The 26,750-nt window shown below is 48.9% G+C and overlaps 1 protein-coding gene across 2 annotated transcripts in view; it reads right to left on the bottom strand.

The window, feature by feature from the left end:
* Positions 1-26,750, bottom strand: part of MYO1F (myosin IF) — a 40,293-nt gene that overhangs the window by 13,076 nt on the left and 467 nt on the right. Inside the window, exons 2-17 of one of the 2 annotated variants that reach the window (XM_066352154.1) lie at positions 18,709-18,805; positions 18,477-18,614; positions 17,908-17,997; positions 17,731-17,825; positions 17,255-17,342; positions 17,055-17,144; positions 14,699-14,830; positions 14,458-14,592; positions 14,105-14,237; positions 13,720-13,916; positions 12,998-13,078; positions 12,813-12,899; positions 11,436-11,522; positions 10,806-10,973; positions 9,711-9,796; positions 1,911-1,992 (exon numbers count right to left, since the gene is read on the bottom strand). In XM_066352154.1, the coding sequence (XP_066208251.1) occupies positions 1,911-1,992; positions 9,711-9,796; positions 10,806-10,973; positions 11,436-11,522; positions 12,813-12,899; positions 12,998-13,078; positions 13,720-13,916; positions 14,105-14,237; positions 14,458-14,592; positions 14,699-14,830; positions 17,055-17,144; positions 17,255-17,342; positions 17,731-17,825; positions 17,908-17,997; positions 18,477-18,614; positions 18,709-18,750 (1,731 nt within the window). In that variant the 5' untranslated portion in view covers positions 18,751-18,805. The remainder of the gene's footprint in view (positions 1-1,910; positions 1,993-9,710; positions 9,797-10,805; positions 10,974-11,435; positions 11,523-12,812; positions 12,900-12,997; positions 13,079-13,719; positions 13,917-14,104; positions 14,238-14,457; positions 14,593-14,698; positions 14,831-17,054; positions 17,145-17,254; positions 17,343-17,730; positions 17,826-17,907; positions 17,998-18,476; positions 18,615-18,708; positions 18,806-26,750) is intronic. The other variant, XM_066352155.1, reaches the window with a different exon arrangement.

The raw sequence follows: 26,750 nt of genomic DNA, 5'->3' as shown, positions 1-26,750 counted from the left end.
AAGTTCCCCAGAACATTTCTGCCTGTCTTTCAAGTACCAATACTTTGAATTTTAAAAATTGATTTAGGCCTGACCAGGCGGTGGTGCAGTGGATAGACTGTCAGACTGGGATGCAGAGGGCCCAGGTTCGAGACCCTGAGGTCACCGGCTTGAGCATGGGCTCATCTGGTTTGAGCAAAGCTCGCCAGTTTTTTTATTATTATTATTATTTTATTTTTATTTTTTTCATTTTTCTGAAGCTGGAAACGGGGAGAGACAGTCAGACAGACTTCTGCATGTGCCCGACCGGGATCCACCCGGCACGCCCACCAGGGGCGACGCTCTGCCCACCAAGGGGCAATGCTCTGCCCATCCTGGGCGTCACCATGTTGCGACCAGAGCCACTCTAGCGCCTGAGGCAGAGGCCACAGAGCCACCCCCAGCGCCCGGGCCATCTTTGCTCCAATGGAGCCTTGGCTGCGGGAGGGGAAGAGAGAGACAGAGAGGAAAGCGCGGCAGAGGGGTGGAGAAGCAAATGGGCGCTTCTCCTGTGTGCCCTGGCCGGGAATCGAACCCGGGTCCTCTGCACGCTAGGCCAACGCTCTACCGCTGAGCCAACCGGCCAGGGCGCTCACCAGTTTTTACCCAAGGTCGCTGGCTTGAGCAACGGGTTACTCGGTCTGCTGTAGCACCACAGTCAAGGCACTTATGAGAAAGCAATCAATGAACAGCTAGGGTGCTGCAGTGAAGAATTAATACTTCTCATCTATCTCCCTTCCTGTCTGTCTATCCCTATCTGTCCCTCTCTCTGTCTCTGACACACAAAAAAATTTGTAGATACTAGAAAGGAAAGCGTTCCTGGTGGAGGTTCAGGGAGATCAGCAGGAGACTCTGGTGTTGATAGTGGCTCTACTGTGTGATCTGTACTTCCCTGACCCTTGGTTTCCCCTATCTGCCAGGTAGGACTAGTCCCACGTGTATAAAGAGCCCTGTATTTGCTACCAGCGGTAGGATGGCACACCCATGTCCATAGTAGCACTGTTCAGAATAGCTCAAAGGTAGAAACAACCCACGTGTCCATCAACAGAAGAATGGATAAGAAAAAGCAGTATATTCATACAATGAAATATTACGCAGCTTTAAAAAGGAAAGAATTCTGACACATGGTACAACACAGATGAACCTTAAAGACATTGTGCTCAGTGAAATAAACCAGACACAAAAGGACAAATACTGTACGATTCCACTCGTAGAGTATCTCTAGATGAGTCAGATTCATAGAGACAGAGAAAGTAGATGGCACGTGCCCAGGGGCCGGGGGAGGGGGATGGGGAGTTAGTGTTTAGTGGGGACAGTTTCAGTTTAACAGGATGAAAATGTTCTGGAGACAGGTGATGGGATGGTTGTACAACAATGTTAGTGTACTTAATGCCACTGAATTGTACACTGAATGGTTAAAATGGTAATTTTTTTAAATGTATGTTTTATCACAATTTTTAAAAGGTGGAAAATGGCCAAAAGGCCAAAAAAAATTATTAAGATGATGGTTCAGGACTTGGCTGTGGGTGGGCCAGTTGGCCCAGTGCACTGAGGTGACAGATTTGATTCCCAGTCAGGGCACATAGAAGAAGCAACCAATCAGCGCACAACAAAGTGGAACAATGAGTTGATGCTTCTCTTTATATATTCCTCCCCCCCTTTTCTTTTCTCTCATCAATGGAAAAAACATTTTTAAAGATGGGGGTTCACTTCTGGATTTAGGGAGTTAGGGGGTTATCGAGGAAGCTGGTTCAAGACTCCTAATCCCGGAGCTGGAAGCAGACTCTGCTGGACAGGGGGTCCCAGAGACAGGGACAGAAGACCTGGAATGGGGGAAAGACAGACAGAGACCTCCACACACCCGTCTCCTCCTTGCCTGCCCTAAGGCTCACCTTGATCTTGGAACCAGCAGTGCTGGGGCGTCCCTTCTTTTCTATATCCAGCTTCTCGGGGAAGAGCATCCGGAGGAAGGCTCTGAGCAAGGAGAGAGAAGGGGTTTGAGGTGCAGCTGGACCTTGGGTTGCCCTCTTTCAGAAGTGGGGTGTCTAGGTTCCTGAGACTCAGAGGGCATGCTGAAAAGTATAGTTCTTTCTGAATGTGGAGGGTGAGATGTTGAAGAACAGAGGGTTGGTTTCATCCTTTTGGTTCCTTGAGTATTTGATCTGTTACTTCTTCCATGATCACACATGACTTGGGTAGCAAGTAAAGTAGTAAAAAATTAAATGAAGTAGGAAAATATATCCAGTTGTGTAGCACCTTGAGCAGCAGGGGCAGGTCCCCTTGTAGGCACTATCCTATATCCTATACACACAGGCTTGCATGTAGGACACGGATGCCTGCTGCTGCATCCCTGTTTATAATGATCAGAGATGGGTACAACCTAAGTGTCTTATCAACAGGAGGTCAGTTAAATACACTTTGTACATCATGGCTCCCTCTCTCATCTCTTCAGGGATGAGCAGACTGTGTAATAGATATATGGAGTATCCATTTGGGGGAATTAAAGAGTTCTGGAATAGATAATGGTGATAGTTGCATAATACTGTGAATGTACTTAATGCAACTGAATTGTATACTTTTAAATGGTAAAAAGGGCCCTGGCCAGTAGGCTTAGTGGATAGAGCATTGGCTCTGCATGCAGACATTCCGGATTCAACCCCCCAGTCAGGACACGCATGAGAAGTGACCATCTGCTTCTTTTCCCCTCCCTCTCTCCCTTCTCTCTCCCTTCCTCTCTTGCAGCCAGTGGCTCAGCTGGTTTGAGTGTTGGGCCTGGGCACTGAGGACAGCTTGGTTGGGCTGAGTGTTGACCTCAGGTGCTGAGAATAGTTCAGTTGATTTGACCATTGGCCCAAGATGGGGGTTGCTGGGTGGATCTCGGTCAGGGTACATGTGAGAGTCTGTCTCTTTATTTCCCTTTGGCCTGACCTGTGGTGGCGCAGTGGATAAAGCATTGACCTGGAAATGCTGAGGTTGCCGGTTCGAAACCCTGGGCTTGCCTGGTCAAGGTACATATGGGAGTTGATGCTTCCAGCTCCTTCCCCCCTTCTCTCTCTCTGTCTCTCCTTTCTCTCTGTCCCTCTGTCTCTCCCTCTCCTCTCTAAAATGAATAAATAAAATAAAATATAATAAAAGATTTTAAAAAAAGTAATGGTAAACAGCCCTGGCCAGATAGCTCAGTTGGTTAGAGCAGTAGTAGTCAACCTGGTCCCTACCGCCTACTAGTGGGCTTTCCAACTTTCATGGTGGGTAGTGGTGGAGCAACCAAAGTATAAATAAAAAGACAGATTTAGGGGGGAGGGGAGGGGCATAAAGAAAACCAGATAGAAGGTGACAGAAGACAATTTGACTTTGGGTGAGGGGTATGCAGCATAATCAAATGTCAATCTGGAGAGGTTTTCTTGGAACATATGTACCCTGATTTATCAATGTCACTGCATTAAAATTAATAAAAATAAGATAAATAAAAAGATAGATTTAACTATAGTAAGTTGATTTGTAAAGATATATTCTGCCAAACTTAGCGAAAATCCGACATAAAGTACTTGGTAAGTAATTATTATTATATACTTTAACTTGCTGTAACTCTGCTTTATAAATTTTATAAAGTAAAGTTACTTTCCTACTTTATAAATCACCATTACTGTGGAACCAGTGGGCAGTTAGAAAATTCTGCTACTAACAGAGATACAAAAATGGGCGGTAGGAATAAAAAGGTTGACTACCCCTGGGTTAGAGTGTCATCCTAAGTGCAGAGGTCGCTGGTTCAATCTCAGGTCAGGGCACATACAGGAACGAATCAATGTTCCTGTCTCTCTCTCTCCCTTTCTCTCTCTAAAATCAATAAAAAATAAACATTAAAAAAATAAAATGGTGAAAAGATAAATTTTATATTATGTATATTTTATCACAGTTAAAAGATTAAAGTAAAAAGGAATAGTGCCCTCTCAACTCTCCATCTCTTTATCAACTTAGTTTTTTTTTTACACTAGTCCCAGTGGTTCTCAGACTTCAGTGGGCACCAGAATCACCAGGAAAGTTAGATAAACACACATTGCCTTGCCCCACCCCTTGGGTTTCTCATTCACAGGTCTGGGCTGGGGCCTAATAATTTCTAACACATCCCCAGGGGATGCTGATGCTGCTGGTCCAGGGACCCCACTTTGAGAACCACAACTATGTGCCTTCCAATATGGTGGCCACCTATGTGCCTTCCCATGTAGTTGTTGAGAACCTTGAAACTCAGCCTGTCTGAATCGGGATGTACTATACATGTTAAAATACACACTGGGTTTCAAAAAATAAGCAGTATGGAAAAAGCAATTGCAAAATGTATCATTAATAATTTTTAAGTATTTCCCTGGTTGGTTAGCTATGTTGGTTTAGAGCGTTGTCCCAATATACCAAGGTTGTGTGTTCGATCCCTGGTTAGGGCACGTGCAAGAATCAACCAATAAATATATAAATAAGTGGAACAACAAATCAGTGTTTCTCTTTCTCTCTACCCTCTCCTCTCTAAAATCAATAAAAATAAGCCTGACCTGTGGTGGTGCAGTGGATAAACCATCGACCTGGAACACTGAGGTCACTGGTTCGAAACCCTGAGCTTGCCTGGTCAAGGCACATATGGGAGTTGATGCTTCCTTCTCCTCCTCCCCTTCTCTCTCTCATTCTCTCTCTCTCTCTCTCTTCTCTAAAATGAATAAAGTCTTTAAAAAATTTAAAAAAAGCCCTGGCTGGTTGGCTCAGCGGTAGAGCGTCGGCCTAGCGTGCGGAGGACCCGGGTTCGATTCCCGGCCAGGGCACACAGGAGAAGCGCCCATTTGCTCTCCACCCCTCCGCCGCGCTTTCCTCTCTGTCTCTCTCTTCCCCTCCCGCAGCCGAGGCTCCATTGGAGCAAGGATGGCCCGGGCGCTGGGGATGGCTCTGTGGCCTCTGCCTCAGGCGCTGGAGTGGCTCTGGTCGCAATATGGCGACGCCCAGGATGGGCAGAGCGTCGCCCCCTGGTGGGCAGAGCGTCGCCCCTGGTGGGCGTGCCGGGTGGATCCCGGTCGGGCGCATGCGGGAGTCTGTCTGACTGTCTCTCCCTGTTTCCAGCTTCAGAAAAATGAAAAAAAAAAAAAAAAAATTAAAAAAAATAAAAATAAATTTAAAATATTTTTAAAAATAATTGATTGCATGTTGAGATAACATTTTGAGTGTTGTGCATTAAAGAAAACATTTGAAAATTTCAACTGTTTGCTTTTTTACCTTTATTCCCCCTTCTTTTTCAAGTGAGAGGAGGGAAGATAGACTTCCTGCATGTGCCCAGACTGGAATCCACCGGGCAACCTAGCTATTTTTTTTTTTTTTTAGTGCCTGAGGTGGAGGCTCCATGGAGCCATCCTCACCTGGGGCCAATGCTCTCAAACCAATCAAGCCATTTGTCTTTTTACTTTTTAAGTGAGCTTACTGGAAAATTTAAAATTACACGGTTGGTGGGGATGGTGATTGACTGCGTTTCATCACAAAGGATCTTTCTGGGATGATACAAATATTCCAAATTGGATTGTGGTGGTGGTTGTCCCAAGTCTGAAGTAAAAATCACTTTGTGTGTGTGTGTGACAGAGACAGAGAGGCAGAGAGAGGGACAGATAGGGACAATACAGACAAGAAGGGAGAGAGATGAGAAGCATCAGTTCTTCATTGCAGCACCTTAGTTGTTCATTGATTGCTTTCTCAGAGTGAGAGACCCTGTGCTCAAGCCAGTGACCTTTAGGCTCAAGCCAGCAACCATGGGATCATTTCTATGATCCTACACTCAAGCCAGCGACCCTGTGCTCAAGCTGGTGAGCCCACGCTCAAGCCAGCGACCTCAGGGTTTTGAACCTGGGTCCTCTGCATCCCAGTTCAATGCTCTATCCACTGTTCTACTGCCTGGTCAGGCTCTTTCTTTCTTTTTTCTTTTTTTCTTTTTTTTTTAGGTCAGAGAGAGAGAGTGACAGAGACAGGGACAGACAGGCAGTAAGGGAAAGAGATGAGAAGCATCAACTCCTAATTGTGGCACTTATTGTTCATTGATTGCTTTCTCATGTGTGCCTTAACAAGGGGCTCCAGCCGAGCCAATGACCCCTTGCTCAGCCAGTGACCTTGGGCTTCAAGCCAGTGACCTTTGGGCTTAAGCCAGTGACCATGGGCTCATGTCTATGATCCCACACTCAAACCAGTGACCATGGGGTCATGTCTATGATCCAGTGCTCAAGCCAGTGATCTGATGCTCAAGCAGGATGAGCCCACACTCAAGCTGGCGACCTTAGGGTTTTGAACCTGGGTCCTCAGAATCCTAGGCCAATGCTCTATCCACTGTACCACTGACTGGTCAGGCAAAAATATCATTCTTAAACTGGGTGCATTTCATGGTATGCCAATTATACCTGAATAATTATCTGTGTAGCTTGAATTCTGCTAGATGTGGACTGTATTGAACAGTACTACTCTAGACCAGCAATTTTTAATCGGTATGCTGCAAGAAAATTTAAAACATGCAATATGTGGCTGTTTAAATCAGGGCACTGACTTCTTTCCCCTTAGAGCAGGGGTCTCAAACTCGCGGCCCGCCGAACAATTTTGTGCGGCCCGCAGACTAATCCACGAAGTTCAAAATATTTTGGATAAAATTAAGTAAGCCTAGGGGCCTACTTGTATTTTTCATTTCTCTAGCATCCTAGCTAGATATTAGCTTAGTTAACAGCAGTTGTGATGCGAACTACAGTTTCTGGTCGTTTTGTGACACTGAGTAAACTGCATGTACGATTGTGCTTGTTGTACTGATTTTTTTTTGTTTTCAACTGCAGTGAGAAAAGTGTTGCATAACAGTTGCCTTTTGTAGACCTAGTGCGGCCGGCCGAACAGCTGTGATCTTGCTCTGCGGCCCACATGCTGAGTTGAGTTTGAGACCCCTGCCTTAGAGTGTCAAATAAAAAAATGACAACAGTAGCCATCTGGTGTGAATGAATCAAAAGTATACTGATTTCTTTTGTCAGATTCGCAAAAGAATATATTTTTTGGTGTGCTGCAGGATTTTAGTAATTTATATGTGCCATGAGGTGAAAAGGGTTGAAAATGGTACTTGGTCCACAGCAGAGCTTGAACAAAATTTTGAGGTATAAAAAGCCAAAAGTAGTCTTTTTATGGAGTCTTTAGGGTTCCTATATACCAACAATGGAACATCAGAAAACGAACTAAAAAAAATAATCCCCTTCATGGTTGCAACAACAACAACAACAACAAAATACCTAGGAATAAACATAACAAAATGTAAAGGACCTATATAATAAAAACTACAAAGCATTGTTAAGGGAAATAAAAAAAGATACAAAGAAATAGAAAAATGTTCCTTGTTCTTGGATAGGAAGAATAAATATAGTCAAAATCACTATATTACCCAAAGCGATATACAAATTTAATGCAGTTCCCATTAAAATTCCAATGTCACTTTTTAAAGAAACGAAACAAAAATCATCATGTTTATATGGAACTATAAAATACCCTGAATAGCCAAAGCAATCCTAAGGAAAAAGAACGAAGCTGGGAGCATTACAATACCTGACTTCAAATTATATTATAGAGCTACAACAATCAAAACAGCATGGTATTGGCAGAAAAATAGACACTCAGACCAATGGAACAGAATAGAGAGCCCAGAAATAAAACCACATATATATGGTCAAATAATCTTTGATAAAGGGGCCAACAACACACAATGGAGAAAAGAAAGCCTCTTCAATAAATGGTGCTGGGAAAACTGGAAAGCCACATGCAGAAGAATGAAACTCGACTACAGTTTGTCCCCTTGTACTAAAATTAATTCAAAATGGATCAAAGACCTAAATATAGACCTGAAACAATAAATTACATAGAAGAAAATATAGGCACTAAACTCATGGACCTTGGCCATAAAGAGCACTTTATGAATTTGACTCCAAAGGCAAGAGAAGTGAAGGCAAAGATAAATAAATGGAACTACATCAGACTATGAAGCTTTTGCACAGCAAGAGAAACTGACAACAAAACAAACAGACAGCCAACTAAATAGGAGATGATATTTTTGAACAGCACAGATAAGGGCCTAATATTTAAAATGTACAAAGAACTCATAAAACTCAACAACAAACAAGCAAACAATCTAATAAAAAAATGGGAAGAGGACATGAACAGACACTTCTCCCAGGAAGAAATACAAATGGCCAACAGATATATGAAAAGATGCTCATCTTCACTAGCTATTTAGAGAAATGCAAATCAAAACTACAATGAGATACCACCTCACACCTGTTAGATTAGCTATTGTCAACAAGACAGGTAATAGCAAGTGTTGGAGAGTCTGTGGAGAAAAAGGAACCGTCATCCACTGTTGGTGGGAATGTAAAGTAGTACAACCATTATGGAAGAAAGTATGGTGGTTCCTCAAAAAATTAAGAATAGAACTACCATGTGACCCAGCAATCCCTCTACTGGATATATACCCCCAAAACTCAAAAACACTGGTACATAAAGACACATACAGCCCCATGTTCATCGCAGCATTGTTCACGGTGGCCAAGACATGGAAACGATCAAAAAGCCCTTCAGTAGAATATTGGATAAAGAAGATGTGATACATATACACTATGGAATACCTGACCAGGTGGTGGTGCAGTGGATAGAGTGTCGGACTGGGATGTGAAGGACCCAGGTTCGAGACCCCTGAGGTCACCAGCTTGAGTGCGGCTCATCTGGCTTGAGCAAAAAGCTCACCAGCTTGGACCCAAGGTCGCTGGCTCAAGCAAGGGGTTACTCGGTCTGCTGAAGGCCCACGGTCAAGGCACATATGAGAAAGCAATCAATGAACAACTAAGGTGTCGCAACGAAAAACTGATGATTGATGCTTCTCATCTCTCTCCGTTCCTGTCTGTCTGTCCCTATCTATCCCTCTCTCTGACTCTCTCTCTGTCTCTATAAACACACACACACACACACACACACACACACACTATGGAATACTACTCAGCCATAGGAAATGATGACATAGGATCATTTACAACAACATGGATGGACCTTGATAACATTATACTGAGTGAAATAAGTAAATCAGAAAAAACTAAGGAGTATATGATTCCATACATAGGTGGGACACAAAAATGAGACTCAGGGACATGGACAAGAGTGTGGTAGTTACCAGAGGGAGGGGAAGGGAGGAGAGGGAGGGAATGGGGGGAGGGGAGGGGCATAAAGAAAACCAAATAGAAGGTGATGGAAGACTATATGTCTTTGGGTGATGGATATACAACATAATCAAATGTCAAAATAACCTGGAGATGTTTTCTCTGAATCTATGTACTCTAATTAATCAATGTCACCCCATTAAAAAAAAAAAAAAAAAGCCAAAAGATGGTACCTGGCCATGGTCAGGGAAACAGTCACATGTGTTAGTACAGGAAATGTGAGGTGCGATGTGTCCTCACTGCGTGGAAGGGGAAGCTAGCTGCAACCAATGCCTGGATTAAGGGAGGCTTGAAGTGTTAGTGTTGAGTCAGAATCAGTCACTAGAAATACTGTCCTGGCCACACAGTCTATGGCATGAGGGAGCTCTGGGGAAGATGAGGTGGTCCCCGGTCCTCTCCCATCCCCAGGGATGGGTTCTGCCCCAGTGTTCCATGCCCAGAACCACTCACTGCTCACTGGTCTGCATCAGCTCAATGAGGTCGGAGAAAAGAACATCTCGGTTCCTCTCGCAAAAGCCGCTGACATCATAGGAGACCTGGAGAGATGTGGCATGGGGGAAGTGAGGGACTGAGGCCAGGGTGGATCAGGATCAGAGTTGAGGGGAGCTGGTGTTACAGTCCAGGTAGACTGGGTTAGAGGCAGGGGGCTGATGGTTATAGCCCATATTTGGGGGGTGGACTGCAGCTTGGGTGGTTCCTGGGGTAGGGGTTCTGCCACTTAATTTGAAGTTAAAGGTCAGAGCATCTGTGTCAGGGCCAATTGAAGGAATGGGAAGCTGTGTCTGGAGAAGGTGACAGCAATGGCTGGAGACCCTGGAGGACTTCAGCCAGGCTTGTGAGATGGGTCTGCCATCCAAGGTGGAGGCTCTCTGTAGTGCTGGCTGTGGGTATTCCCTGGCCCAGGGACACAGGAGCTCCAGCCCAGTTTAGGGACAGGTGGGATGTAGCAAGCCAAGGGTCCCCCTGGGGCTGTCTGCCATTCATGTTAAGGTCAGTGGGAAAGTCTGCAGTCCCGTCAATTGGAGAGCGGGACCATGACCAGGGTGGGAGGCCAGTGGATTTCTATAGACTTGGGGAGGGGTCTACAGAGGGCTCTGGCCCATTTTGGAGGGTGCTGGCCTGCAGCATGGGCTTGGGGTCTACAGATTGGGATCAGAAGTTGGTGGGCTATGTCCTGCATCAGAGGTTAGTGGGTTTGGGGAGTCTGCTGCCCAATTTGGGGTCATTTGGAGGGAGTATCTGTACTTTAAGAGGAAAGTGTCCCATTTGTAGGAGGAGCTGTGGGTTTCTGCAGCTCTGGCTGAAGGCATGGTAGGGGGCCCAGGCCAGTTTCTGGGGGTCAGCGAATGGGGGGATCTGTGTTTCTGGTCAGTTTGGAAGGGCTGGAGAAGGTGGGTAGAGTTCTACAGCCTTGGCTGGGAGTCCCTAGGGGGTCCTTTCATTAGGAGGTTGGGAGGCTGCAGCCTGGAGATCCTGGGGTCTGTGAGGAGGTGCCACTGGGGCCATTTGGGCTGTGGGGGGAGACGGGAGACAGGCACAACGCACCTTGCCGGCATAGTGGTGGATGACGAAGCCGGAGCTCCAGCTGTTGAAGTGCTCGTGGGTACCCACAGCCACCTGCAGCTTCTGTAGCAGTGTTTGGTCGGCACCACCACCTGTGGCGTGCATGGTGGCACACACGTCGTCCAGGACACTCATGATGCCTGGGGGGCTCTGTGGTTGTGGGAGGTGTCAGTCACTCAGCCTGGCCTTACTTCGCCTGAATCTCAGCACAGAGACCTTCCCTAGGGTGGGAGTGGTGGTGGGGGACTTCCAAATATAAGAACAAAAGGTGGTGGAGGTCCCAAATGTGTGTGTGAGGGCAGCTGTGGAAGCTCCCTGGGGTGCAGGATGGGATGAGGGACCCTATAAGAGATCCATGTTTCTTCCCCTTTCCCAGACTGGGATGTCTGGTGGGGGACCTATCCCTGAGCAGGTTGCCTGGGGGAATGTTGAGTGAACAAGTAAAAGATGAGCAGGTGGGCAGAATGAATGGGTGCGGTGCCTGATGGGAGGTGTCAGCTGTGCTCCTGGGTAGCCAGGGGCTATGGGAACCTTACCCCTCCCAGCTCTCCCAGGTCTCAGGCTCAGTGCTGGGGCCCATTGAGACCCCCCTAAAGCTGGCCTTGCCCTCACCAGCTTGTTTTCAATGAGGTCACAGACGATTTTGTTGTTGAAGTACTGGATGGGAGTCCAGCGGATACCCTCCTGGACATACTCCTCCTGGGGGGTGACAAAGGGGGCAGGGATGTATGTATTTCTAGAATGTATGCTTAAGGATGGGTGATGAGAGTGGGGTGGGCCACTGCCTTCTTTCTCTTCAACAAGGCAGTGGGCCGCCTCCCCAGCAGACACGGAGATGCAGGTCTTTGTGAAGACCCTGGCTGGCAAGACCATACCCTCGAGGTCAGCCCAGTGACACCACTGAGAATGCCAAAGCTAAAATCCAGGACAGGGAGGGCATCCTGCCTGACCAGCAGTGCCTGATTTCTATGGGCAAACATCGGGAGGATGTGGCCCTCTCTCAGACTATGATATTCAGACAGAGTCCACCCGGCCCCTGGTGCTTCGTCTGGGGATGTGTGTGGGGAGGTGAGCTGCATCATCAAGCCCTCCTTCTGCCAGCTTGCCTGGAAGTACAACTGTGACATGATCTGCCGCAAGTGTTATGCCTGCCTGTACCCTGTGCTGTCAACTGCTGCAAGAAGTGTGGCCCTCAACAACCTTTGCCACAGGAAAGTCAAATAAGACTCCTCTATCATGTCCTTGACACAGGGTGACCTCTTGCCTGAACTCTGTGGCCCGGGGGCCTCCATGAAGTTTCATTTTTGTTAAGAAAAAGAAAGAAAATGGGGTGGGCGCTCCCCCCAAATCTCACCAATTAGGACTGTTTCCTGGAACAAAGCCCATACCCTCTGAGTGGGGCAGGCTGGAAGTGCCACCCCTGGCAGCCCTCAACCACAGACAGACAGGAGCTTGGGGAGACACAGCCTCGTGGCCTTTCTCCTCGGTGAGCCAACCCTGACATCTGTTCTGCAAAGTTACTCTGGGGTCCAGCAGAACTGAGCCCTGGGTGCCTTAGTGTAACCTGCTTATTAACGTACCCCATTGGGGCTTTAAAAAATCTCTGCCTCACTGCCTCACTCCTCTCCTGGTCTCTGCCCTGGATCCTTTTCTGAGGCTCTGCTTCTGTGGGACAGGTAGAAGGAAAACATCAGGGATTTTTATCTGTCCTTTCATGGTGCCTCCCCAGTACTGTAGACAGTGCTTGGCACACAGTAGGTGCTCAATAAATCATTGTTGAAGGAGTGAAGAGGTTACTCCCGAGCCCTTGTCAAAGCTTTAGGGGTGGAAAACCTCTTCTATAGGAAATCTCACAGTAGAGGCTGGCTAGGTCAGCAGAGAGAGATGGAAATAGGGGACTGAGGTATCCCCTGGTGGCTCTGCCACCTTCATGGTCCTGCCCCCAATCCAGTGTCCCGGGTCCCTGGCCACTTGACTGTTCCTGCCCACCTGCTCGGCCTTCAGGGTAAGTTCAATAAAGATCTGTTGTAGCTTCTCGTTGACAAAGTTGATGCAGAATTGCTCAAAGCCGTTTTTCTGCCAAAGGAAGAAAAGAGTGCTTCCTTCAGTGGGCTAACGCTTGGAGACTCCTGGGCCACTGGGAGAGGGTGTGGGCCTGGGAGCAGAGACCAAACCTGGAAGATCTCAAAGCCATAGATGTCAAGCACGCCAATACTGTATTCTTCCTGGGGCTTCTGCATAGCACGGTTGATGGCCTGTGATGTGGGAAGGGACAGGAGGTGGGTGCCAGCCTGCCACTCTCGTTATGCTCTTAGTACATTGTAGGCTATGTCCCCTCACACCAGTCATTTTCCTCTTTTCTCCAGCTTTGTGCATGCCCCCATTAGTCACCCATATGAGGAACCCAGAGCATCCTCGAGTTTCTGCCTTGGGAGCTGGCTCTGCCCTTTAACAACTCTACCCTTCTATTTTCTTATCTTTAAAATGGGTGAAAAATTGCAACTGTTCATAGGGCTTTTCCCAGGAATTAAGTAAACTGATGCATGTAAAACAGTTACAACAGTGAAGGGCACACACTGCTGCCGTTTGTTACCTTGACATATTCCATCCCCATCTGCCCCATCCAGTCCACCACCTTGTCCTCCAGACAGTCCAGTCCTCCTCTTGGCTCTCAAATGCACTCACCCATCTCCATCACCACTGCCCCTGTCCCAGTCCAGGCCTGAGTTCCATGCCACAGCCAGAGGGAGCCCTGAGCCTTCCACATGACCACCACCTGCCCCTGCCTGATGCGTCTCAAGGCGGGGAATAGGTGAGGTTGTGATAGTCCAGGCTGCCTTCCCCATTTGGCTGATCCCCGAGCGCCTGTCCCACCCCTGGCCCCTGCCACTCTTGCCTCCACGAGGAAGTCGAAGAGACGGGAGTAGAGTCCCTTGGCTAGGGCATCGCGGGTATAAGTTGCCTGCTCCACATTCAGGGTCACGTCGATGGACTCACTGCGCCCACCCCAGCGGCTGTCCATCTTGCGGCTGGTCAGCTTCTCCTGTAGCCGCCCGCTGTCGATGCCCAGCAGGTAGGCGGGAAAGGCCAGGACTGCCATGCAGGGGGGGAAGAGGACAGCTGGTCAGGCTCTTGTTCCTCAGTGCTCTGTCTCTCCTTGTTTTTCCCAGTGACACTGAAATTGTCCTTAGGATTTCTCACCCTTTGGGGGCCAAACTAGGAGGAAGTGTTCACACACCCACACATGCCTGCTGCCCGCCCTCCCCAGCACCCAAACTCACGGTCCACATTCTCCACCCGGGCATAATTCCCATCTTCACAGAAGCTTATATTTCCCAAGTGCAAGATCCCTGCCACGAGCTGCAGGACCAGCTGCTGGACATTGGGTGGGATTCCGATGACCTGCATTGCGCTCTGTGGGCACAACAGACGCAGAGCTTGGGCCACCATTCCCCACTTCCACCCTGTCCCTTAGGATTGGCTTCTGGGGTCACAGCACAGGCTCAGAGCCAGCACACTTGGGTCCCCGTTTTGCCTCTTTTCACCACTCTCTGCATGACCTTGGGCAAGCCCCTACATGTCTCTGGGTCTCAGTTTCCTGATTTGTAACACTGGGCTGGAGGTTGATGCTCACCAGAGTCTCACTGAAGTTGCTCCTGTCATCGGTACTGTCCACCTTGTAGGTGTCCGACTGATTGAGGTAGTAATAGTAGTCAGGGGTCATGAGCCCCAGGTTCTGCCGCTGCTCCTGGGAGGCCCCTTCCAGCAGCTGGAGGGTGAGCAATGCTCAAGCAGTGGACCAGTGCAGGCCTTGTCCCCCAGTCCTCACTGACCCTCCCATGTTACCTCCAGGTGGGACTCCCTCTTCCTCATACCTGGTAGTAGATGTGGAAGTTCCTCTCATTTTCATTCTGCATGACCACGCGGGATTTCTCCAGCAGGAAGTTAGAGATCTTGCCCCCATCTGGCTCCCCGCCACGGCTGAACTGGATTTCAAAGTACTTGCCCTGAATTCGAGAGAACCATGTCAGCTCCCAAGGGGTCTGGGGGTACAGGTTGGAGAAGGACTGGGATGGGTCTTAGGGGCTTGGCCTCTTTCCTCCTCTTATCCATGTGACTTCAGCTTGCTTTCCTTCCTTTCCCTGCCTCCCACATATGCTTGTCTTTCCCACCAGCTCCTTCTCTCTTGCCTTTGCTTAAGCTTTTTCTTTAACCCCTCTCTGCTGATTCAAGCCCTCACTCAGGGCGCTTGCCCTGTGCCTGGCATACAGAAGTATGACATTTTATTGACCAATTTCCCAGACCTCTGCCACAACACAGAGGCCTCCATGTCTCTATGGGACACTACTGGTTCCAGTGATCCTGACTGTCTCCCACGTGTCCCTGAGCCTGGAGCAAAGGCCTCACAAAGCCCCTCCTTTGGTTTCTGACACCATCTGGGTTCTTCTCTGGCCAGAGGTTGGAGAGCTGACAAGTTCCATTCATTTCCTTTCTGTCTCCTCCATGCAACAGAAATACAAATTATATTATCACACTATACTAACAGCTGTTGTATGTGACATATACTTATTCTATTGTACAATGAGACCATAGAAAATAAAATGTAATTATATATTTTGCGGTTTATCCATGTTTTTTGGGTGTATCAGGAATTTGAAAACACACACTGTGTAATTCCATTTATAAGGAGTTCTAGAACAACTGAGACTAATCTATGGTGAAAAATTCAGAGGAGTAGTTGCTTGAGGAGTAGTGGGGGTAGAAATTGATGAGAAAGGGACAAAAGGGAACTTTCTGGAGCAACAGTAATGTTCTGTATATTGACAGGGGTTTGGGTTGCACAGAGTATGCATTTTCCCAAGCTCAGTGAACGGTCCACTTTAGATTTAGGTATTTTGTTGTTGTTGTTGTTGTTTTGTTTTTCCTATTGATTGAGAGAGAAGCATCAACTCATTGTTCTACTTAGTTGTTCCATTTAGTTGTGTGCTTGTTGATCACGTCTCATAAGTGCCCTGACAGGAGATCAAACCCACAACCTCGTTGTGCTGGGACGATGCTTTATCCACTGACCCACCAGGCCAGGGCAGCTGCTGTCTGTAAATTTTACTTTAAAAGAAAAATTTTAAAAACTGTAAATTTATAATGACTATAATTAATGCTCTGTATGCTGAAGGTATTTTTTTGGGGGAAAGGCATGGATGGTGTCAGCAGCTTGCTTTGTAGTGCATCAAAAAAATAAGATGGATGGAGATGCAATAAAGCAAGTCTAGTAAAATGTTCATTTTATTATTCTTCCAACTTTGCTGTGTACTTGAAATTTGAATAACAAAATATTGGGGAAATACTTAAAATATAATTATATTATAAATGTATATTAGAAAACAAATATAACTAATAATATTTTGGGAAATAAAAATCTCATTAGTGTATGAACTTTATTAAGTCATTTCCATGTGCAGGCATTGTATTGAAATTGTTGAGGTCTATGAGATGGATTTTTGTTGTTGTTGTTGCAGAGACAGAAGAGAGAGGGACAGATAGGGACAGACAGGCAGGAAGGGAGAGAGATGAGAAACATCAATTCTTTGTTGCGGCTCCTTAGTTGTTCATTGATTGTTTTCTCATATGTGCCTTGACTGGGGGGCCACAGTAGACCGAGTGACCCCTTGCTCAAGCCAGCAGCCTTGGGCTCAAGCTGGTGAGCCTTGCTCAAACCAGATAAGCCTGTGCTCAAGCTGGCGACCTCGAGGTCTCAAACCTAGGTCCTCCACATCCCAGTCCGACGTTCTATCCACTGCACCACTGCCTGGTCAGGCTATGAGATGGATTTTAATATCATCTTCATATTATGGATGAGAAAACAGAGACTCAGGAAATTACATTGTATTTTTTTGTCCAAGCCATGTATCTACATAGTGACAGAACCTGGACCATAAAGGACCTGAAATGTGACTAGGAACAGACATGGCATGGTTGCAGCCAGCAGAGTAATTAAGAATGTGACACAGACACATCACATTCCTCCAACAGGGAACACTTTTTCAGTGAACAATAAACAGGTAGTGAGTGTTCCATCTAGGAGCATGTGTTTCCTGTGACCTGGGGAATACAAGTAGAGGAGAGAGAGAGAGAGAGAGAGAGAGAGAGAGAAAGAGAGAGAAAGACAGGTGACAGAGCAGAGACAGAGACAGAGGAGGGTGTGGTTGCTCCAGAAGCAAGGCTGCAACTCACAAAACGACTGGAATTGTTGTTGCGCACGGTCTTGGCGTTGCCGAAGGCCTCGAGCAGCGGGTTGGACTGCAGGATGATATCCTTCACGTGCTGGGGGCAGAGGACGGTGGCATGGGGAGAGGTCAGGCTGAGGCAGTTGTGGAGAGATAAAACAGCAGGAGTGGGAAGAAAGCTGGCGCTGCTTTCTGTTTCTGCCTTACCTGCACCTTCTCGCCCCCGCCGGACACTTTGGAGATGTAGCCCATGATGTATTTGGCTGCCACCGTCTTCCCAGCTCCACTTTCTCCACTGGGGACAGGGCAGGCAAGGAATGATCAGTTGGCCAGGGGTGCCGGGGAGGGGTTGGGGAAATGCCCTTTTTAGTGTTGGCCGTTCGTTCATTCATTCATTCATTCATTCATTAGCTACTGTGTGCGAGGGACTATTCCAGGCACTGGGGATACAACAGTGAACAAGACAGGTACACATCCCTGCCCTGCTGGAGCTGACCTTTAGAGAGGACAGATGGACAATAACAGAGGGACAATGTCAGAGGGTGACAAGGAAAGGAGAGCTGGCTGAGGACAGAGAGAGATGGCAATGCTCTGTTTGAATCAGGGTTCCGAGTAGCTCTCCCTCAGGTGGTGATGCTCTTTGGGCAGGACCTGGGCAAGAGGGTCTGGGGACTCTTCCACACCTGATGATGACACACTGGTTCTCACAGTCGATGAGCATGTTCCGGTACATGTTGTCAGTGAGGGCATAGATGTGGGGGGGGTTCTCATACTGGGCCTGCCGGGGAAGGCAAGTCTCAGCCCAGGGCTAGGGGCCAGGGGTCCTGGGAACTGTGCCTTCCACCCAGCCCCGGTCTCACCGCGCCCTGGTAAATTTCGATCTCTCGGTCGGTGAAGTAAGGCATCTGCTTGAAGGGGTTCACGGAGATGAGCACCGAGCCAATGTAGGTCTGGAGGGTGGTTAAGAGCCATGCAGTGTCCTGACATGCTTTGTCTCTCAAGGGCCCTGTCCCCTCATCCTGCTCCCCCAGGGCCTCCTAGAGCCCAGCTGCTCACGGTGGTGGTGGTGGGGGGGATGGAGATTCTCAGGTGTGTCCTGGGTCTCTTAGGAAAAAACAGGGATGGGTGCAGAATGGGAGAAACGGGTCTATTGTGGCTGAGCTACCCCAGGGCAGAGGAAGAAGTGGGAGAAACAGCCACTCCCAAGCAGAGTTCTGCTGTCACTCATTTGTCCCCTATCCTGTCACCCGGTGCTCTCACTGCCCAACCCTTCCTCCATTCATCTGCTCAGGTATCTGTATGTCCTTTTGTGCTGAAGTCCCTCTGCCATCCTTTCTTGTGTTCACCTACCCACCACCCCATCTTTTGGCTGGTCATCCTCCTGTCCCTCTGCCCTTCATTTGCCTGCTCCACCCACGGCCCAGGATACAAAGATATAGTCATCCATGAAGCGTTTTCGAAGGTTGCCCACGATGGCATCTTCAGTGATCTGAGGCAGCAGCACCATGTCATCCACGCCGCTTTGCTTCACATTGTGGCTCTGCCAGTAGAAGCGCTCCTTACTGCCCTGGGGGTAGGGTAGGGGCAGTGGGGTGGGTGTGAGCCCTGGCAAAGGGCCCCTGGAAGGTGGGGCTGGGGCTTCAGTGCCCCGCCTGGCTCACCTGCATCCCCAGCTTCTGACTGTGCCTCACCTGCTTCCTCATCTTGGAGATACCAGGAGAGAAAGGGGGGCAAGGTCCAGTCTAGGCTCCCTGCCTCCTAGAAGCAGGCCAGACAGAGTGACAGTTTCTCCTTCCCACTTCCCTTTCAGCCTCCCTGGTCCTCACTTCCCCAACCCCCTTCTCCGTGCTCAAGCCCAGGGCTAGTCCCTGGCATGGGATCTGCTACCCACCCCTCCCAGCTGGACATGGCCTCCTTCCTTCCACTCCCCTCATCACTCTCCTGGTCATGTGTAGCAGCTCATTTCTCTTGAGAGCCTCTCAGAATCACATGCTCAGTTGTGACCTCTGCTCTCTGTGCTAAGCTGTGACCCTACTCCTTAGCTCCCATAGCTTTCTTCTTCTTTTTTTAAGTGAGAGGAGGGGAGATAGACAAATTCCTGCATGTGCCCCAACCAGGTTCAACCCCACAATCCGTGTTTGGGACTGGTGTTCGAATCAACTGAGCAATCCTCAGTGCCTGAGGCCAATGTTCGAACCAAATGAGTCACTGGCAGCAGGAGAAGAGGGAGAGAATGGGGAGAGGGAGGGGAAGAGAAGCAGATGATCACTTACTTTCCTGTGTGCCCTGACCAGGAATCAAACCTGGGACATCCATATACCGGGCTGACACTATCCACTGAGCAAACCAGCCAGGGCCAACCCTACAGCCATGCTGCCCCTGCCCCCATTTTCTCCATCTTCAGAGCCTTTGCTCTGCCCTGTGCCGGCTTCAGCATCTTCCCAGGCTCCCACTTTCCGTTCTCATTTTCTCCTTCAGGTTTTCAACAGTTGACACCTTCCTTAGGGTCCAAGGAGGAGACTCAGACACAAGCTCCCACCCCCCCATAAAACTCTTCTCTAGGAAGCCTTCCTTCAATATATTCTGCTTTTAGCCCAACTGAACTCATCCAGTACCTTAAACACTTAAACACGCTGGCTTTCTCAGGCCCACTCTGCCTCTGTACAGTACACCCAAAAGTCTGGGAGACAAAAGAGTGATTATGGCCTGGGGCTCCCCTGTCTGGTGCAGTAATGCTCAGATAGCATGTCCCTCCCCCATGAAGCCCCTTACTCCCAGGCCAGGAGCTTCTGGGATGCTGAAACTGGGACCGAGTCCTTTCTCAGCCCCAGCAAGGAGGACCTACAGAACGAACAAGGGACGGGGCGAAGAGAGAAACTGACTTCAGCAAAGACCCAAGACCACAAGGGATGCCGAAAATCAGAGTCAGTTCTTCAGAAAGGACCAGCGATTGCCAGCAGATCCCAGGGAACAGAAACAGGTACGCATGGCAGGGGGGACTCTGACTGGATGGTGACTGTGGGCAACTGTAGGGCAGAAGTGAATGAGAACGAGAAGCCAGCCTCTCCTGGCAGCACTGGGGAGCCACAGAAGCTTCCTGAGCAGGGGAGGTGCATAGCCAGAATCTGGACACACTGGATAGATCTCGGTTCTGACCCTGGCTGGGTTACCTGACACTGCTGTGAGCCTACACGGCCTCATCTATCAAGTGGGAGAAACAGCTCACTTCCCAGGGTTGATGTGAAGATGAGCTGCTCTGGGGAGCAGAGTGGGGCGGGCAGCTGACGCTCATCCCCAGCCTGAGTGGTTGTGAGGACGGGCCTGGGCACAGGGGCACGTGACAGAATTAACATGCATTAAGCTCCTATGATGGGCCTGACCTGACACTGGGCAGGGCAATTTGCCAAGATTACCAGCAATCTTTATAACAACTCAGTGGGGTGTAGATAGGGAGGAAACGCAGCCACTTGGCTCAGGACACAACTCAGTTGTTTCCAAGGGTGTAGGGTTCGAGTCTGAGTCCACCTGCAAAGGCTAAGTTCTTGCATCTACGCCTGCAAGTGGCTGGTTTCCAGAGACTGTTTGGACTAGGACTTGAATGTTGAGAAGGGTTTTGATTATGAGCAGGAAGAAGGTGCATCAGAGTGAACCACCAGGCAAAGGTGAGGAGGTGTGACTGAGGCAGGGACAGACTGCAAAGGAGTGGGTGGGGGGGGAAGTCAGGGCTTGAACTTCTCCAACTGCTTCCAGTCTGAGTAGTCAGAATGGGTTTCTCAAATGGCAAATCTGGTCTCTCCTCTCTGTGGCTCTTCTCCTGTCTGTGACTTCCCTGCACCGTCCTACTCATTCATTCTACAAAGCACTCCTGAGCACCTACTATGTGCTAGTAATTGAAGCCTTTGGGAACTTTTTCAGTTCTTTACTGAGTTGCCTCTAAGCCTTTGCAGATGCTGAGCCCTCTGCTCAGAACACCCTTCCTGTCTAGTGAATACCAATCCATCCTGTAAGACTTGGCTCAGGGGATGCCTCCTCTGAGAAGGCTTCCCTGAACCCAGACCAGGTCAGGACCCGCTCAGCCCACTGGGCTTCCCTTACCATAGCTTCCCTTACCATAGCTCCATCCACGCTTTGGACATCCCATCTATTAGCCTAAACTTCTGGTGTGTGAACTCCTGAGGTAAGGGGCTCATGCCATGCCTAGCTTAACAAAGCAGCAGGCTCATTTGAATGAATGAGTGAAGGGATGAATGGAGGGAAGCGATATCCTGAAGAGCCTTGAATGCCCATCAGAAGAATTTGGGCTTGAATGCCTGAGGCTTGAGGAGTTCTCAGCAGGGCCATATCACCTCTGAGGACACTTTGGGAACTGTGGGAGCATTTCTGGTGTCACAGGGATGGAGACAAGCCTGACAGTTTAAGGGGCCAAGGGGGCCAGATTTACATTAAATACTCATCAAGGGGGCCAGATTTACATTAAATACTTATCCTTCTGTAGCTCCCCTCCTCGCCTGGCAGGTGTTCGTGTAAGTGACAAATCTGTTTATATAACCAATTATTGGAACCTAGAAGCACATTTGTTTTTATTGATCAGAGGGCATCTATTTTTACATGGTTGGTACACATTGCATTTTTTAGAAATGTCTTCAGGATATTTTGTTTTTTTCAGATTTGTTTTGTTCAGCTGAATTGTTTTTCAGACTTTGTTCAGACTTTCCTAAGAACTGTTCGGTCTTTGGAAGCTCCTGCTATTCGTGGTAAGTCTGTTGGCATATCAAGGCATGCCTATGTCCAGGTGTGAGCACTGTCCAACAGTTGCCTACTGTCCTGAGCACCTTCACCTTTATGCATGCATTTCATTGTCAATGACTTTTTCCTTCATATTCTAGGGGGATCACATTGATTATTTTTGAAGTGTTTCACTGAATTTCATTTCAGGGCTTCGAGGGGGCCTGTCAGGATTGAGGGTGGCCTGCAGGTGACAGGGCCAGTTGGGAGAAGCAGGGAGCGTTGACTGCACTCCAAGCTACTGACGAGCATTTTTGCTCACTGGAGACTGAGAGGGACTCCATTGAGAGTGTTGGTGACCTCGGGGTCAGATGTCAGATTGGGAAGTCAGGAGGTGTAGATAAAGATCAAGGATGCTTTGAGGCAGTCTGGCTGAGAAGAGGAAGAGGGTAAGAGGCTGCAGGGACAGATCGTGTCAGAGGATCATGTGTCTTGTTTTCAAGATGAGCAGACCAGAGTGGGCTGGTTCTGGTGGGGCAGGAGAGGCAGCAGGCGGGGATGTGGATGGGTGGAAGCTACTGGGAAGGACAGGAAATAGATTCTCTCTGTGAAGACCTCAACAGGTGGGGCCTTGGGTGGTAACTATGGTAACTGACTGCAACAATAGCAAAAGTAGTAAACACCCCATAGGGTACTTATTCTGTGCCAGACTCTGGTCTAAGCTTATCCGTGAATTACCTCATTTAATTCTCTCAATATATTCAGAAGTCAGTACTATGATTAGGTCCACTTTACAGAAGAGAAAACTGTCACAGAGAGGTTAGGTGTCCTCCCCAAGTTCATACAGCAGGAAGAGAGGACCTGTGGGGGGGGGGGCATTAGCAAGGCTGTTTGTCCCCTAGCCTGGGCTGAGTCAGTGGTGATTGGGTCACATGAGGATGGGGCGGGCACAAAACTGGTCCTATCCAGGGTTTCCCCTGTGGGGCCATCCTGGTCTCCATGCTCTTGGGCCCCTCAGGCAGAGCTGACACTCAAGACCACTTCCTTTCTCTGAGGTCAGAGTCTGCACAGAGTCTGGCTCTGTCTGACTGGCTCTCTTGGTGCTGAGGACTTGGTTCCTCTTCCTGTCCCTCCCCACTTCCTCCACTTGGCTGAGTGGCTCTCTGCCTCTTTTAGCCCCTTCCATCTCTCCCTGTGTCCTGCCCCAGGCACCCGGATCCCCAGACCCACTCCTAGATCCATGTAATCAGAAAACCTGTAGGTTGTTAGCAGGAGAGGGAGAGAGGATTTTGCTCAAGGAGGTATAGAGTCTAGGAGGACACTCAAGACTTATGGCATGGGGTGGACTGGGTGTGAGGCCTGGGTTGACAGTTGACTGACTATATGACCCCAAGAGGCCACTTTACTTCTCAAAGCCTCAGTTTCCCCACGTGTAAAATGAATTCCATAATAAACTTTCTGCATGGGTTTTCTGAGATGACTAAATGAGCTAACACAGAGAACAAATGCACTGGGTGCCTTAGGAAGGGCAGCTGGCGGTCCCAATAACATCAAGTGCAAATGATCAGTCTTTGAAAACATATAGAAACTGGTCAGCTTAGAAGCACCACAGGAATGAGCCTGACCCATGCCTTATGTAATGGGTATTCCCGTCTCTGTGACCCTCAGGTCTCCATGGGTCAAGTTGAAACTGTTTGTTCCTAAGTCCCTTCCTTGGGATGTGGGGTGCAATGAAGAGGTTGTGGTCACAGTTGACCACAAGCCAATTATGACTCAATCTGCTTTGGCTCTTATGAAAGAGTCAGGGGCTCAAAGTGGCTGGGGTGGGAAGGGGAAGATTATTTCTAACTTCAGCTCTTCAGAAAGGTCTCCTCAACCAATGACAGAGGGCATGGGAGGTGGGGCTTTCCTGGTACCAGAGGAGGATGTGGCTGTTTGTGACAAATGTGATGGCTCCTGTAGGGCTGGGGCATTGGAGCCCTGTAGTGAACACACTTCTTGAGCCCCTACTGTGCATGGATGTCGGTGGCACCAGGCTTAGCAGAACTCAGTATATCCCAAGCAGGTAAAGTGAGTTTCCCAGGGGAGACTGTGGGTCCACATTAGTTGGTACCAAGGAGAGATGGAGTGATCAGTGAGGGCTTCCTGTAGTTCTGGCAACATGAACTTCCCAGGCAGAGTTGGTGGTGGCAGCAAAGAGCCGTGGACCAGGAAGGCCTTGGGTGTGTGTGAGACACGAGGATCCTAGTTTCATTGGAAAAGAAAGTCCAGACCCAAATGAGGCAGGGATGAGTGGCCCAGGCATGTGGTGAGAGCAGCACCCCCCTGGGTGTCCTCTTATTTGTAGAAGGAGGTTATAATGTCAGGGTGGCTATTAAAAGTGTGACCTTGGGAGTCACTGAGTTGAAATCCTCTGCACTTTTGGGTTATACAACAGCTTGCCTAACCTCCCAGCCTCAGTTTCCTCACATGGAAATGGGACCATTGAGGGCCACAGACTTTCCAGGGCAGCTGTGCAGATTCAGTGGGGCAAAGTGTGCAAAGAGGAAATGCTAGCCATCACCAGTAACAGCAGCAGTTGCAGTAAGTTGGCCTGTCCAACAGGCACAGGGCGCGGGGCCAGGAGGAAGGGCTGAATGAGGGAGCTTTTGCAATTTGCCCCAACTACTCCAGGAGGTGATGAGCAGAGCCCCAGCCTGGAGAGAGCAACAAAACAGCCACTTCCTTCCCTGCTGGGGTCCTGCAAGCTGTGGTTGCCAGCCGGAAGGAGGGGCATAGCTTCTGTGGCTGCTGGAGACAGCCCAGCCTGTGGCCCTGCCTTGGCCTCGAGTGAGCCTGGTGCCTTGGTCCTGGGGCAACTCAGTGGGGCTTGGGGCCACACCCTACATTCCTACATTGTGCAAACAACATTCTCACCTCCAAAGGCTTCCAGGGTCTCTCCCTCCCTTTGGGGAGGACTGCAGTTTCTGTTTATCCTAGCCAGAGGTCATTCTCCAACATGTGGGGACCCTTGTCCTTCCAAACTATTTCCTCTCAATTCTCTCTGGCACCCAGTGATTCCACGGCCACTGCCCCTGGATCAAGCAGTCCCATCACTGGTCTTTCTACTTCATGTGCTCTAAAAACAACCATTAACTCATATCGCCACCATCACCACTCAACGACAACAGATTGCATCCTTTACCCCACCCCACCCCTAACCACCACCAAAGTAAAAAAAAGAAAACTGCTGATAACCTCAATGGCAGCACCGTCAGCCAACATCAAACAAAAACAATTGATTCCACCATCAATGTCCCTACCATCACCCATCACCATCACCACCTAGCCTCCCTAGCACTAGCAACCCATAATAACTAATCACCATCAATAGCCACCATCACAATCACAATACTAGCGATCAGCAGCTGCACAAAGTCAATTACCGTTGGAGCAGGAATCACCAGTACCCCTTTCAAAAACCAGCAGTGCATCACCCACTACTCCCAAGATTGTCATTAAAAATAAAAAACGAACGACCGACAGCAAGTGAACACTACCAACATCACCCCCAACTCTAACAGTGACCACCAACTGCCATCATTCCATAGATCCACCCTCCAGGTGAAAGCAACCAACCTCCATCCACCGATGTTCAGCACTAGCTGGCACCAAAAGCAACCACACCACAGTCAACTCACCCACAGAACCATTGTGATCACCAACACGCACAGCCAACAGCAACATGATCACCTCCAGTGAAAACAACAACCCAACAGCTATCTTTCAACAGCAATTCCTCTCCAACAACCAGGAATGAGTCACCTCCACCCACCACCATCATTAACTCCAGCCATGAATGAGCATTACTGTCGGTGGTGGTTACTGTGTATTGAGCATATGCTTTCTGCTCTGGAAAGCACTTTGTAAACATTGTCTCACTGAATCTTTCCACAGTCTTCCTGGCACTCATCACCCCTCCAGGCAGATGTCAGACGTATTGGTTTTATGGATGGGTTGACTCTTTTTCTGCCGAGGTCCTCTGGGGTGAGTTTCTCCCTTCCCAGACCCTATCAGCCAAGCAAACGTTAACTAAGCATTTTTCACACAGCTTCCTTGGGAGGGGTTGATTTTCTCTCAAGTAGCAAATCATTTCCTATGTTCTTTTGGTCAAAGCCTGCCCATGTAAGCTCCTGAGTCTTCCTAGCTTAGCTCTTTCTTGGAAGAGTTCCTGTCCCAAGCCCAGAACTCGAGCTGATGGCTTAGTTGTGAATTACCCAGATGGACCCTTGGCCAATGACATCCAGTTTGTCATCAGCTTTCGGAAGTTAAGATGTTCTCTCAGACTAACACCATCCTGCCTCTTGTTCTACGTCCCTGCCTCCACCTTTGGTCAGCTGCTTGCAGCCACTGCCAGAAACCCCGCAGCTGTCACCATTGCCTCTGTGACTGTTCCGGCCACATGCTGTCATTGACAGATTGACAAAAAAAGAAAGCTGAAGTGGTTGCAGATGCATGGAGCTGGCGAGGTGACTTAGCAGCAGCCCAGGCTCGCTCTCGATGTGTGTGCTATGCTGCCTTTGGGTCTAAGCACATGACCGTGACAGGCTCCCCATCCTGCCATCACAGTCATTATTAGACCTCTATCTCACCAGGCAGCGACACTTTTGCCTGCAACGTCCTGCCTGCCATCCTCACATGGAAGGATACCAGGGGTGGTGTGGACACGCTGTGTCTTACCATCTGTTTCTGTGGTCGCTACAGCCAGACCACCCATCATCCAGACAGGCATGCTGACACTATACTGTCATTACACCCCACCACCCATATGACACAGCTTCCCCTCCCAGGCTGGGACTCTGATGGCTGAACCCACAGACCCTCTGAGTTCCAACCGAGAGGTCTCCAAGACAGCTTCCACATCTTGATCAACTTCCAAATATGACATATGTGGGAACTGAGGTGCAGAGAGGGGAAGTGCCTTGCCCAAGGCCACATG

This window comes from Saccopteryx leptura, chromosome 1 (genome assembly GCF_036850995.1).
Source record: "Saccopteryx leptura isolate mSacLep1 chromosome 1, mSacLep1_pri_phased_curated, whole genome shotgun sequence".
Lineage (NCBI taxonomy): Eukaryota > Metazoa > Chordata > Mammalia > Chiroptera > Emballonuridae > Saccopteryx > Saccopteryx leptura.
This window is presented reverse-complemented; position numbering and strand designations above follow the sequence as displayed.